The sequence below is a fragment of the Cervus canadensis genome, chromosome 27, assembly GCF_019320065.1.
Source record: "Cervus canadensis isolate Bull #8, Minnesota chromosome 27, ASM1932006v1, whole genome shotgun sequence".
Lineage (NCBI taxonomy): Eukaryota > Metazoa > Chordata > Mammalia > Artiodactyla > Cervidae > Cervus > Cervus canadensis.
This window is the reverse complement of record NC_057412.1, coordinates 6003105-6018749: the sequence shown is the minus strand read 5'-3', so window position 1 is coordinate 6018749 and position 15645 is coordinate 6003105. Positions and strand designations below refer to the sequence as shown.

Here is a 15645-nt window from a genome sequence, read left to right as displayed (position 1 = left end):
GGTTTGACCAGGGTTTGAACCCACGTCCCCTGCGTTGGGAGGTGGATTCTCAGCACGGGGCCACTGGGGAGGTCCCAACACCTGCTATTGCTGCCAGCCAGGGAGGGCAGCTGAGGACAGAGCTGCGGGCTCTCCTGCATCAGGGCAGCGGGTTGGACGTCAGGTTGGCATTGCTGCTCTGGGAAGAAACGCCCTGATTGGGTGGCCGCCTGTAACCTAGACGACGGAGCTCTGGTCACCTGCCTGGCAGTGGTGGTTTGTGGTAAGGGCGGAGGGCAAACCATCAAAGCTGGCCGCCCTTGGAGTCTTTCAGGGCAGAAGTAACACTTCTCTTTTTCACTCACACGTTCTTCTGTTCTATTGAGGTTGTCCTGGCCACCTCATTATCACCTTGTTAAATAAAGCACTTTCCTGCATATCATATTTTTTGGTTTTGGCTAACGTTGAAAGACAAGCAGTGTTTCTTCACTGGGGAACTACCAGACTGAGCATTTAACGATTCTGCTTGCAAAATTTTGGGACAGAGAGAGCACAGTGTACCAAAAATGAGCAAAATTGCCTTCTGCATTCTTTCTGTCCCTAACTGAAGTATACAGGTCCAAAGATGGCAAGAGCAGGACAACTCTCCCCAGAGAAAGGGCTCTCATGGTGAAGAATTTTTATTTTCATGTTTTAGATGATACACCACCGGAAGATGCCATTCCTCTGGCCTTTCCAGAATTAGAGCAGCAACTACAGGTAAGCGTTTTTCTATAGAGTCTTTCACTTTTCCTCTTTAGTTTCATAAAATACAGTGAATGGAAAAGTCATCTAATTGGGAAAGACTGATTTGTAGACAGAGTGGAGATTTCACATCATCAACGTCTTAATTTCTAGGACTCCATGGTCATGAACTCTCAGGTAATGTCCCTGTCTGTTTATCTGGCTATCACATAAGAATATTAAGAACTCAGGGTATAAACAAGTTCCTACATTAAAAAAAAATTATTTATTTGAACTGAAGGATAATTGCTTTACAATGTTGGTTTCATTTCGGCCATATATCAGCATGAGTTAGCCATAGGTGTACATATGTCCCCTCCCTCGCGAACCTCCCTCTCACCTCCCACCCTTTCCCACCCCCTAAGTTGTTATAGCAAGCTCCTCCTTTGAAGGAGTTTTGGAGCGTGGGGATGGTCTGGTCCCTGCTCTCCTTGCCTGTGGATGTTTCTGGGCCATTGCAGTTTTGGCCCATGGTGGGTTGGTGATTTAGTGATAAACTATAAGGGAGACTTGCCATGTGTGGCAAGAGTCAGAATAATCTTCCTTTCTCTACTCCACTCTTATCCCCTCCCCAGTTCTCTGAGAATTCTTAATAGAATGTAATTATTTTAAGTTAAATCTTCTGAATATGTACTTAGGGAAAACCCTAATGAACTTTTTGGCCACCCTGATATTTTGTATGCATAATTTATGAATGATCTATCAAAGATATCCTGTTTTAATACAGCAGAATTATTTGGAAGGAGCTAATTTATGACACATTAATTTTCTTCAGATGATGTATAATGATTTCAGAAAGATGACTTTAGGAAGAGGTTCTGCTGAAAATACTGGATACTGGCCTTGGGTCAGATGTTCTCTTGAGTACTTCACTTTGCAGTCACATTTAGACCAGTCTAGTAGGGGTCTTGAATCCCATTACAGATATTTGTTTAGTCACCACTTTTTTTCTCTAAATACCAATTCTGAAATCTTTCACGGGGGGAGGGGGTCTACCACCTCCAGTTAGTTCCCAGCTGATGTTTCTTCTTGACTTATACTGGGTAGTTTTCCCACGTGTGGATGTGCCTGGTATCCTAATATCTTTTGAACTTGGGACTCCTGGACCAGAACAGCCCTTGACAGAGGTGGGAAGAACCAAGAATGAACCCTGTGCAACCAAAGATAGGGTCCTTTTTTTGTAATCTGGAAGCACCTAGGTTGGGTCTGAAGAGTGGTGCTCCACTGCTGGGGTGGTCCCCTGAAAATGTACCCAACGTTGGTATATGTTGACTAGACGTGGTGCTGACCCAACAAGTGTTGACCCAACATGGGTCAACATCAGATGTGATCAGACCTCCTGGAGGAGCCCTTACCTCATCTCTGCACAGTCCTGGGCATCATCCCAGCCCTCCGATAGGAAGCCTGCCAACAGAGCCATATCAATGATGTGGAGATTACTGAAGGTGGTCCAGGAGGTGGGAGGTTATGACCACAGAGCTGTCAAAAGACAGCTCCTTTCTCCTCTAAAATGTCTTCTGCAGCTGTGACCTACAGTGCCTCCTTCCTCTCCCATCCCCGTGTGGGGTCTTCATCCCAGCTCTCCTGATTCCTGAGATATAACCACACCCCCAACCTCTCTTATCATGGAGGACAACTCAGCCGTTCCTCTGCTTTCCAGTCTGGCTTGCTCACATGACATACAACCTCCCTTGCTTAGGCTCTGTCCTTCCGGAGGCCTATGTATGTGCTACTCCTGGTGTAGTTGGGATTGCAAAATAATAACTCTATTTTTTTTCCCAGTCACAACTTTTCTCCTTTATTTTACTGTTACCTCAAAGCTATTTTATTATCATAGGAGACAGCTGAAATTAAGGAGTTAACATGTTTTGAAAATAAAAGTGAATGTGTGTTCAGATTCTTATTCACCCATCAATAGTGTGGATCGTGAATTCTACTTTTTTGTATCGACAATTTTTTTTCCTTTGGGAACATTAATGGTCTTCCCTGACTCGTGGATCATTCTTCACAGGATTCATAGCACCTCTGGAAGTTATCCAGATAATTCTTCTGTTAAAGTATTGCAAGATGCATTTGAATTTTATAGCTTTAATCCCATTGACATGTATTAGAAATTAAGTCTATTTAGTTATTTAATCCAGTGAGATTATTTCATCTTCATTGAGCCTTAATGAATTAGTCAGTTGGGAGGCTGATTTCTGCTTCAGGGGTTATGATACCCCCAACTTTCCCACCCTAAAATATAGCATTCTTTTTCTTTTTTTTTTTTTTTTAAGAGTTTTTGATGTGGAACATTTTAAAAGTCTTTACTGGATTTATTATAATATTGCTTCTGTTTTATATTTTGTTTCTTTGGCCATGAGGCATGCAAGATCTTAGCTCCCTGACCAGGGTTCAAACCCACATGACCTGCATTGGAAGGCAAAGTCTTAACTACTGGACCATCAGGGAAGTCCCTATAGTATTGTTTTACCACTTCATGACTAGAGAGAACGTTTCCAGCAGTACAGCTGAAAACATTTAAGAGAGGGCTTGTTTTTTGGGTGAAGGATCTGATTGAGTTTGTTATAACATTTTGTTATAAACATTTGTTATAAACATTTACCATTAGTCAAGCCATTTGGTTAGGTTTGCCTCTAAGACTGTTGTCTGTTACCTTTATTGTATACTCTAGGGTATGAGTGACTAAAATATAAGAAGGTAGGGATTGAGAGGGGAAAGATAACACAAAGCTATATCTAAAAGCAGATTCTTATTTCCATGCTTAGCATAAGCATATAAATTTAAGCCACTCTGCAGCATAAAGTCTCTATATTGAAAGCAATAAAAATGCTTTATGTATGGAAGGAACCATCGATTCTGTGGAGTAGGCTGTCTTTACAGTCAGTTCCTTGTGCTTTCATCACATAATAATGGCTCTTGGAATTTTACCGACCATCATAATCCTCTACAGAAGAATAAAAGTTAGGTTACAGAGGTATATGAAGTGCTTTGTGGTTGTAACCGTTTGCTTGAGGATGAACTGATTCTTACTTATCTCCGAAAAAGTGTAAGTTAAAGTTTCTGACTCTTTGTGACGCTATGGACTGTAAACTGCCGGGCTCCTCTGTCCATGGAATTCTCCAGGCAACAACACTGAAGCAGATAGCATTTCCCGTCTTCAGGGGATCTTCCCAACCTAGCGATCTAACCCAGGCCTTCTGTACTGAAGGCAGATTCTTTATTATCTGAGCCACCAGAGAAGCCCTAGAGCCTTATAAATATGAAAAATAATTGATGCTAGTTGATGATTGCTAGCCCTACTCTCTGCATACCCTCACATTTAAATCCCACCCATGCATATTGAGTGTTACTTGGACAAGGGGTGTTTCCCCACAAATTATCTCATTTGATCCTTGCAACATTTGTGCAAGCTATTATGTCTCCGCTTTAAGGATGAAACATGTGAGTCAAATTTTGGTCTACATAAATTTGCTATTTCTGACTAGATCTCTGATTCTGAATCTAGGTAACATTTTTTTTCTTTTCAACTGTGGCGGAACCTATGGGCTGCTTAAATTACATTGATATGTGGAGAATGTTTGATTTGTGAGGTTGCTATACTGTGGTTATAGGACAGACTTGTAAAATCTGTTCTGACTTTCGGATGTCCATTACACACTCTTTCATGGTTTATAAAATGCAGCTATAAAGTATTTGGTAGTTACTCTACCACCAATTTGACCCCCAAGATTTTTCAGTTGCTTTGCCAAGAATCTGGACATGTTTGAGCATGTAATTCATGGTGCTTCTATTTTCACAGAAGCCAAAAAAAGCCTTGGGCAAGAATAGCAGTGACAAACATTTCTCTTGATGTCTCTATTAATGCGAAATGTTGGGCAAGAGACCTTGGGGGTAAGGTAGGTGTTAAAATGAGCAACTCTATATAGGCCTCAGCCCAGTGGCAGATGGTAGGTTGGTTCTATTTTGTGTGGATTCCTTTCCTGGAACTTCGTTTCTAAATTCTTCATGTCCATTAGGGGCAGTGTTTAGGCAGAGCTAGTTTAGACCATACTGTCAAAAGAAAGGAGGTTCAACTCTATATCCACTTGTAAGAATGAATGAAAAACAGGACTTTTCTTTAGGCCTCCGTTTCCTTTTATTTGAGGAAGAGGTCGTGACTGACCTCCCTCTCTTTTCTGAAGGATGGCACAATCCTTTAACAGTCCCAGGGTCTGGTCAGAACCAAATTTGTCTTATTAGTAAAATTTAACCACATGGTTATGTTTTGGAGATTATAGTTTGACCTATGGAAGATCCAAAAGCTAAGCTTTGTGATCTTTATTACCCTGGGAAGATTATGCTTTTATAATCAGGTGGAGGACATGCCAACAACTAGATTGTAATAAACTTGGTAAGGGGAGTGACAGCGATTAGGATATGCACAGTGGCGTCGGGCTGACCTGAATTTGGATCATAGCTCCCCATCTACTAGTTTTGTAATTTGGGACATGTTATTTCCTTTCTGTAAATCTCACTTTTTTTTCAGTTTCTTTCTCTATTTTTGGCCATGCCATGGGACATGTGGGATCTTAGTTCCCTAACCAGGGATTGAACCCACGCCCCCTGCATTGGAAGCCCCAAGGTCTTAACTCCTGGACTGCCAGGGAAGTCCCAAACCTCACTTTTTTGACTGCAAAGTAGAGACAATATCTCATATCATTGTGCAAATTAAATGAGATGACGAATAGATATAGCACAGTGCTTGGCAAAATAATTGCTCAATGTTAATTTCCTGCTTTAGTGAAACTGTTTATTGAATGAACTATTGAAGTACTAGTATCTTTATATGTGTAAAATGAAATGAGAGAAGCATCTCTTTGGATTTTTGAATTAGGAATGGAGATGCCCTCTTCTTTAAGATATTTGGAAAACAATGACTTTTTTTTTTTTTCAAACCAAATTGAGCAATAGCTTCAATCCCTTCTAAAGTCCTCCCATCTAATCTGAGAAGGCAGTAACAGGTGTCTCTGCGGTACACATTGAGCTTGCTTTTTTCTCAGGCAGAGTTTGGTAAGTCCAGAAACTGATGTCACCTCCACAAATAACCAATTTCTTAGCCTTGGTTGTATACTATAGTGTCTTGTTATCCTAGCAGTCTCTCCTGAAACTTCTTTTAGGTCTTGCATCAGTGTATCACTTGCTGTCTGGGAAACAAAGATGGTATAAAATGGAGGGTGAGCATTCCAGGATTCTACTACACTGCTCTTGAACATCCAGCTAAAACACTAAAAAAAGTTCTGCCATTTCCTCTCTCACACATGTATTAAAAAGTATATTACAACTTGTTTTTTCTTGGCTGCTGTGACTACACAGAAAACATATATAGACAACTTGGAGCTTTACAATGATATTATTGTAATTATTATTTTATTTTTTTTAATTATTATTATTTTTTGAGCAGTCCAGTTTTTGGGATATGCATTCTTAGAAACATTTGGGACACTCAACTTATCTGTCCCTTTAATAAATGCTTATATTGATAGAATTGACTTAAAGATCCTTCATTCCCATATTATATATATAATATAATGTCATATTATACATAAATACAATTTTATATATGTGTAATGTAAAATTATATATGTATAGCAATATTATATAAAATTTTGTGTGTTTAATATAATATACAAATGATATAATATATTATATAATGTATAAGATAGGCAGTATAATTATTATTTAGTGATGACTTTGACCATGATGTAGATACTATGGAAATGTCAATTCTTAAAATATTAAGAAAAATATTTACAATTCCGAGATAAAAGAGTTTTCAAATATGGCAGTTAGTCCTGACTGTGGTTTTCCATTTAGTTTTAACAAATTACACTTGTTCATTTGGGGACATTGAAATGAGACACAAATTTAAACCAGACACCCCCCATGCTACCCCCAAAATAAAGATAACACCGAGAATCAAGGAATAAATAAGAAGTCTGCTCAGCAACTGTAGAATATTTAGTTCTCTAAATATATCCTCTGTGTGGGAAGCTGGGAGAGGAAAATTAAATTCTTACGTTTTTTAAGTGGATGGGGCCAGTAGTATTTGAAGAAGCCAAGCAGAAAACGGAAATGCTTAAGCTGGCTTTGCCCCTTGCGGAGAGATGCTTGGCTTGGTCCGTTCCCACGGGGCTCTTTCCAGAGGACAGAGTCCATTTCGGGAGGCGCTAGCTATAAAACGATGGATGGGATGGTGTGGCTCAAGCCAGCATTCTTGGACTAGGAGCCTGTGGTTTCTCTCTTACTTCATCTTGTTAAACTGGTCCTGATGATTGGGGTGGATACCAGAGATCGTACTGGTTCACTCACACTGCTGTGTAATTTAAAGCCCTTGCAGACTCTATCCTTAGGCAGCGGCAGGATGAGGGAGGGGATGGGGGTGAGGAGGAAGTGCCTTCTCCTGGGCTCTGACTTCATCCAAACCCCAATCTGTGTCTTGGGAAAGTGTGTTTCAACGTTGGCTTGAGACACTGTCAAGGGAAGGTCTTAATTTAACCTTCTTAGAACTGGCTGTGTTGTGAATAGACCAGATACCACATACTGAGTGTATCGGAAAAGTTGTTTCTGCAGTTTTGCAGAGTTTGTGCTCTAGGGCCTGAAGAATACTTTTATGCTTTCAGTTTCTTTTCTTTTTTAAATTTTTTCTTTTTTGCAAATGATTGTATACGTGGGATTTTTTTTTTCAAATTGTAAATCTTTTATTTTATATTGGGGTATTACTGATTGACAGTGTTGTGATAGTTTCAAGTGAACAACGAAGGGACTCAGCCGTACATACACATGTATCCATTCTCCCCCAAACTCTCCTCTCATCCAGGCTGGAACATAACATTGAGCAGAGTTCCCTGTGCTATACAATAAGTACTTGTTGGTTATCCATTTTGAATATAACAGTGTGTATGTGACCTTCCCAAAGTCCCTAACTCAAATAGGGTAACTTTGGCTTCCTTTTCTTTGAAATTCAATATTTCATTCTTTAAATAAGAACGTGCAATAAATGCATCCAAACCAAGGGAGAATTTAGGGTAACTGTGGAGAAAGGAAAATTTCTCTTCATGAAACGAAAAGAAATTCACTGTCAACATGGACTTTACTTATCGCTTGTTCACTCCTAGCACGGGAATATAAGTGTGAAAATCTCTTGACGGAGAATAGTCAAAATCAAGCAAAGAGAATTGAAATAAAAAAGAAAAGTGTTATAGGTAAATGAGAATTTACTGTATAGCACAGAGAAACATATTCAATATGTTGTAATAACCTATAATGGAAAAGAATCTGAAAAAGAATACATATATATATATATATATATATGTACACTTATATAACCAAATCACTTTGCTGTATACATCTGAAACAAACACAATGCTATAAATCAACTATACTTAAAATTTTTTTAAAATGTGTTAATTATTATTCCAAGAAATTAATAGCTGTTTTTCATCTGGTTACTACAGGCATTCTTTTACATTATTTTTTAGTTTTTTTTTTTTTTTTTAGTGTGAGCACATGCTAAATAGTATCTTAAATCAACGTGTGACTGATTAATTCATGAGTGCCAATGTTTTAAATGTCACATGACGTAAGCCTACTAGTAGCTCCATTTTAAAATTGGAAACCTGATTCCTGTGCTTGAATTTTAGGAATCTATTTCCTCAGGCAAACACTTTATTCAGTGAACTCTGTTGGTTAAATATTGTCCTCTATTTTGAGGGCTTATAAGAAGTGAAGAGAGACTCTCACTTTTGGTGAAGACCTTACGGTTTGACACACACACACAAACCCACATTACATCATGAAACAGTGAGAGTGGGCTCCGTCATGCCGGACCACACATCCCATTACTCTGTAGTTCTATTTTTTATATCAGGTAAATTCCTGCTGGGGTGAGAACAATATGTGCTTAGAAAACTCTTGGATTAGTTTCCTGAACTGGGGTGAGTGACCAATGATGTTAAATGCCTTTCCAGAGGCAGTGGGTCCTGCTGGCCAGAGGACACTTCCAGTTTGCCCAGCAACATGTGGGTTAGAGGCACACAGTTTCAAGTTATAAAGGGCTGGGAAATTTTAATTCCCTGGGGAGAAATTTGGGAAGGAGAGAAAGATAGGGTGTGAACAAAGTGAGTCTCAGGTGGGGAATCCTGCAAGCGATGCTTAGAAGATGGGCTGGGGCCAGCAGAAGGATCTAACGATACTTTATTTTTTTTTCCATTAACTTTTTAAAAACTTGTGGTAAAATCTCATAACATAAATATTATCATCTTAATCAGTTTTAAGGGTACAGTTCAGTAGTGTTAAGTATATTTGTATTATTGTGCAATCAATCATCAGAACATTTGCATCTTGCAAAACTGAAACTCTGTTCCCATTAACCAATAATTCCTCATTCACTCGCACTTGCCTCCACCAGCCCCCGGCAACTAAAAAGACAATTTTACAATATTGCGGTGGTTGTGCAATATCACTTCTTGCCTTGCTTAAAAAAAAAACAAAACTATTTTGCTCTTCAATGCTTTCATGCAAATTGGAAGAATGTGTATTGGTGCTGAATTACAAGTCAGGCTGGGTGAAGACAGAGCTCTTAGGGGGCAGGAGACTGAAGTGACCCTGGCCTCATTTTAGTCCCTGAAACACCGAACACTAAGTATTTTTGGCTTTTTTAAAAGTTGAGAAAAACTTCTTAATTGTGGGCAGTCTTGAAAATATTGTGATATATAGCATGGTCAGCCTGCTGAGAGCATGTGAGGATATTGAATATATCTTGAAATGCTCCCTTTCCTCATGTCCCTTTAGCAGTGATCACGCTACCAGTACATAAAAACATCTTCAAATTTCCCACAGTTAAAAAGTGCCAACAGGGACTTCCCTGGTGGCCTGGTGGTTAATACTTCGCCTTCTAGTGTAAGGGGATGCAAATTCAATCCCTGGTCAGGGAACTAGATCCCACATGCCTAGTGGCCAAAAAAACAAAACATAAAACAGAAGCAATCTCACAACAAACTCAATAAAGACTTTTTAAATGGTTCACATAGAAGAAAATCATTTAGAATGTACAATGGATTACCTGGTTCTGACTTAGCTGGGTTTTTTCCTTAAGGTTATGAGAAAGCAAGAAGACACTTATATTTGAACAATTTAAAAATGAATCTAGGGACTTTTCTGGTGGCCCAATAGTTGAGACTCCTTGCTTCCAAAGCAGGGGGCACACTTTTGATCCCTGGTCAGGGAACTAAGATTCTACATGCCAGGCAATGCAGCCACAAAGTTAAAAAATAAATTAGTATAAAAAAAGCTTTTAGAAAAACAATGCCAATAAAAAAAGAAGTCATGAAAACCTTGCCCCCTTTAAAAAAAAGCATTTCGTGTTGGCACGCCAAGGGGGAAAACAGGCCTCTCGCCTCTTAAGAAAATTACTGTCTGTAATTTTCAGTGTTCCTTTTAAACTATAGCAGCGAAGGCAATTTCTTCCTTTCCTTGCATCTGTATCCTCTTCGGCATGCAAGCATGGAGTCCTAGAATTTTCTGGCTGTCTCATAGGTGGCTACGCTGAATTCATGGTGCAGGTACCCCCATGTGGCAGCTTATGGGCTGAGCTGAATATAGTTTATGAGTGTTCATAAGGGCAGGAAATAGGATGCGTTGAATCTTAGGGCTTTCCAGTAGGCAAATCCTTTAACAGGGCACAGGTGATTTAATAGCAACTTGGCAAGGGTACCCAGAGTAAATTGCTTTCATTATCCTTACTCTTACATCTGGTCATTTGCCAGTGTAGCAGGTGAAAATTGATAAGGGGGTGGTGATTTCTAGGACTAGAGGAGCCAGGAGTTCTGAATGCCTTTGGCGATGGCTTTATCTCCTGGAGTGAGTTGTACTGTAATACTCCTGGGCACTACTTTGCAATTTATTTCACTATAAAAAAGCATAATGATTCCAACAGGCTGGGTTTATGCTGTGAATGTGTTCATGGGGCAGTGGGGAAAGATACTACATAATAGAATTATTGGATGAACTTCCATAGATTAGAACACAACAGATGTTCCACATAAAGGTTAATTTCATCCACATCTAGTTTGAATTTTATTTCCTTTAGAAGATCTCTATTCAGAAGGCTTCATGACAAATAGGAAGGGTGATCTTATCAGTCAGATTTTATAGAATTTTGTAGAACTTTCTCAAATTTTTTTTGATATCTTGCGTGAGACTGCTAAATATGACACCCAAAGAAATCAGTGTCCTTGAAGAATATAATGAGACACAAGTAGTAAGGAATTCATTATTTCTCATTTACTAATATAAAATTAGTGAGATTGTAACCTAGTCAGACACATATCTTACATATTTAAGAATACTGTGAAGAGAAGTTTAGACAGAAGAGCCTGTATAACAATTAAGTCATCTTTCTCAGATATACGGCTTCCCTGGTGCCTCAGATGGTAGAGAATGCGGAAGACCCGGGTTCGATCACTGGGTTGGGAATATCCCTGGAGAAGGGAATGGCAACTCACTCCAGTATTCTTGCTTGGAGAATCTCAAGGACAGAGGAGCCTGGCAGGCTAGAGTCCTTGGGGTCGCAAAAGAGTCAGACACAACTGAGCGACTAACACTTTCTCAGATATTTTGCAACATTTTTCTATAAATAATTGAAAAGGGTGATTACAAGCCTCTTTAAAAGAATATTAACTAGTTTTTCTCAAAGTAATGTTTTTAATATCATGCTGCTAATTAGAACTTAGAATTGCGAACTGAGGGAAAGCCAGTTCTTTAAAAATAAATTCTAGAAAGAAGTCAGCATGTTGTGGTTAGAACAACTTGTGTGCTGGCCGTTTTACCCCTCAAGGATGGGAGAAATGCACAGACAGGAATCCTTGTTCTCTTTGCCTGCACATGTTGTAAGCCTTGTTTTATTTGGGATTTGGTCTTTCATATGGTTTGTTAATTCTTGCAAGCATTATTTCCAGGCCAGCATCATTTCTTCAGTTTGGATTCCTTTCTTTTTTTTTTTTTCTTGGAGTATAGTTAATGTACAATATTGTGTTAGTTTCAAGTGTACAACAAAGTGAATCAATTATACACATGCGTCTTATTTTTTTAAGATTCTTTTCCCACAAAGTCCTTACAGACTACTGAATAGTGTTTCCTGTGCTATACAGTAAGCCCTTATTAGTTGTTATTTTATGTATAGTGATGTGTGTACGTTAATCCCAATCTCACAATTTATTCCTCCCCCCATTCTCCCCTGGTAACCATAGGTTTCTTTTCTATTTCTGTGACTCTAATTTTTTGTAAGTAAGTTTATTGGATTCCTTTCTTGTAGGGCTCCCCCTCTCTACAAGTTGCATTTATGCCTCTGGGCATCAGGAATAGAAATCAAGGGGTGATTGAACAGACAACCGAAATATTCTCTAAAGCAGAGTTTAAGATTCTTGGAATTATAGGGGACTTATCTTTCAGTGCATGGCAGGTCACTGACCTGTCATGGGTCTCGGCTCTGGCCTGGGCCTGAGGGTGCCCTGGAATAACACTGGAAGATGCATGGAGGTGGGAGGCATCGGGCCACTTCTCCATTTGTAGTCCGATAGAATCAGCCAGTCCCTGTCCAGTGTGGATTGACAATGCCATTCTCCTGCTAAACCTCTCCCTCTGAAGATCATCAGGATAGCACGATGGTTGGTAATTTATTCTGCTACAAGGAAATGGACTGATTTCTTCTTATTTTTTTTGTGAAGCCTCTGCCACCTTGTCATGACTCCGTGGAATCCATGCAGGTGTACAAGCAGCACTGTCAGATAGCAGAAGAATACCGCGAGGTGAAAAAGGAGATCGCCCTGCTGGAGGAAAGAAAGTAAGTACTGTGCCCCCCCGGGGACCCGCATCCCTGACCGCTGACCGCTGCTCATGGACTGTGGATGGTAGGGGAGGACAGGCTGAGCGTGGGGGCGAGAGGAAAGGAGACGGGTGGGCAGGAGAACTTTCTGTGGTTCAGGCGCTCCATGCCTTCCTCTGTCATTCTAGGAGTGATACAAGTGGAACTGTGCTAGATGAAGGAGAGTGGCGAGAGGAACCAGGGGAGCGTGTCCTACTCAAAGCTTAACTTTTTAATGAGCATTCTTTAACTCAGGAAATTAAAGATGCCAAAATACCACCTAGAACCATGTGATGTTCCCTGTGAATGTGCTTCAAAGGCCCTGGCACTTTGTCTTAGGGTGGATTTTAATTAATGCTGGCATGCCCACCTCAGGTAAAGGAGCCACTGGGATGGCTCCTTGGGATAAGGTAAATGTATTAGTTGATTAACTGCATTTTATAGCTCAGTAGTTCAGTAAGTTTTCTTTTCTTTTTTTTTTTTTATTTTGACAGCTTCTATTATCATTAAAGTTCTGCTGTAGGGAGTTAGGCAGTTTACTAATTAAAGCATTCTCACCTTACCTACTTATAACTTTATGCTTCTGGATTCTCCTCCTAATTTTATATTAAACCTTTTGTTTTGTATTGGAGTATGGCCGATTAACAATGTTGTGAGAGTTTCAGGTGGACAGCAAAGGGACTCAGCCATACATGTATCCATTTCCTTGACTGCACTAAATTCTGCCGATATAAACTCAGTGATCCCCATTCTTTCATCCTTTCAAAGCATCAGACACCTTTTCTTCATAGCTTTGGTCAGTGTATACTTACACATTTATTAAGGAGATCTTTGAATGAATATTTGCATCTCCTGCTAAGTAGTAAGTGTCCTAAAAAGGGGGGATAGTCAGGTGTTTCCCACCATCATTTTCCTGAAGCACAGTACATAGCATATGGATACTGAATACATTTTTGGTGAATGAGTGACAGATAATCCAAACATATTGCGAGTCTTTAAGTTTCTGCTGCTCTTCTTCTTCTTACTGGAGATCACAACATATTTATATTTATACTTATATAAAGCATAATTTTTAAATGACTCTAAGGGAAACATATTTTGTTTTGAGAGATTTATGAAGCTCTCGGGACCCTTTGAAGACTCCCCAGATGGTAGTTGGACAGGATAATATGGTGGGGAGCCACACTGGTTTTAGGGTCAGACATCATTTACTCTAAGACCAGTTGGCATGTTACAAATATCTTCTTACTTCCTTACTTTCCTTCAAACACAAAGTCATACCTGGACTTTTGGCTGTAGGGCATTGAAAGATGCTCATGAGATGAGAAATACAACTTTTCCTTTGTATGTCTGAGACTTTCTTTTTGGTCTAAGACTTTTCACAAATTGGTTGGAATGCTTTGACTGTACATTTACATACAATCTGAGTCCTTCAAGAAGTGTCATAAAGGAACTGAAGATGCCTATTAATAATGTAACCAGTGATGAAGTTAAAGGAGGACTTGTGTTATCAGTGGCTTATAAATGTATCTTCCAGTTGGTGTATATGTGTGTGTGAACTATAGTGTTGTGATAGGGAAAAAAGTCCCAGGTAAATTATGTATTTATTTGTAAATACTTTAGACTGAAGGTATAGCGTTATTTAAATTAGCCCCATGTGTAGCTTTTTTTGGGGGGTGGCAATACAAGATTTTCCCACTAAATTATATGTTTTATGTGTATATTTTTGTATACTGCATCAAAAAATACAATAGGACAACAATATGAGAGTGATTCATCACTTATTGAAACATATTCTTGCTGTTTCTGCAAAGCTCATCTTACTTCCTCTCTTCAAACCTATTTGGAAGGGTTTGGAGTTTTCTTGAAATCATGATACTGTCCTTTTTTTTTTTTCCTCCCTAAGTAATTCACTAGATTTTAGACAAAGGCCAGATCCTTTGATTATTTTTTTCCTTTCTTTTTGGCAAAGTCTCTCAAAGTCCTTTTTATTCATTTCCATTTCTGCCATTTGAGATTGGGACTTGTTACTTCAAATCTTGGTCAGTGTAATATTCTAACGGTTTTCCCTGCCTGTGGTTTCATGTTGCTAGAAAAGGACATGAAGTTCTCCGCCTAGATGGTGAGATCTGCCTCAGTATGGCCGTGGTACCTCTGCAGAATGTTTTAGCTCGTTCTCGCCGTTTCACTTTCCCTGCCTCTGTACCCTGCTCACACCAGGTTCTTAGTCTGGAGTCTCCCTCCTTCCTCTTCATCTGTCCAAATGCTACCCTTGAAAAGAACTTAGCCTGTATCCCTCCCCAACCATCCCACCATGATCAGTGCTTTTCCTGGGTGAAGAAAAACTTACTGGAATGATTCTTTGGGCACTTTTTGTAGGGTAGTGTTATCAGTAGTTACTCACTGACTGGGCTCAGATGGTAAAGAATCTGCTTGCAATGCAGGAGATGTGAGTTTGATCCCTGGATCATGAAGATCCCCTGGAGAAGGAAATGGCAACCCACTCCAGCATTCTTGCCTGAGAAATCCCCATGGACAGAGAAGCCTACAGTCTACAGGCTACAGTCCATGGGTCACAGAGTCAGACACGACTGAGCGACTATCACTATCACTGAACTGTATGTCCTGTCTTTCTGACTCTGTCTAGTTCTCTGCAGAGCTCGATACCCTTTAGCCTCTCTATGTATCCCAGTCACTGAATCAGGAGCTGAGCATAGGATAAAATATGAGTTGGGGTGATTTACAGTAGGCGATTATAGGAGATCATTATATCCGCCATGTTGGTGTTTTTAATTTATAATTTGTACGGTCTGTATTTAAAATATGGAGTCAGTATCAGAAGTGAAGAATTGCTAAGATAAATTGTTAAAATTGGAAGTATGGTTATATTTTATATTTGTAAAAAAATGAGTTTGGTCCTACAAAGGCTTTGTGCGGATCATGTTGTTTTTCTTTTTCTTTTTTTTTTTTTTAACACTTTA

The 15645-nt window shown here is 39.4% G+C and overlaps 1 protein-coding gene across 4 annotated transcripts in view; it reads left to right on the top strand.

The window, feature by feature from the left end:
* Positions 1–15645, top strand: part of MAP3K7CL (MAP3K7 C-terminal like) — a 47408-nt gene that overhangs the window by 17878 nt on the left and 13885 nt on the right. For all 4 annotated transcript variants that reach the window (XM_043449080.1, XM_043449079.1, XM_043449078.1 and 1 more), the window contains exons 4-5: positions 677–738; positions 12528–12643. In XM_043449080.1, coding sequence (XP_043305015.1) covers positions 677–738; positions 12528–12643 — 178 coding nt within the window. The remainder of the gene's footprint in view (positions 1–676; positions 739–12527; positions 12644–15645) is intronic.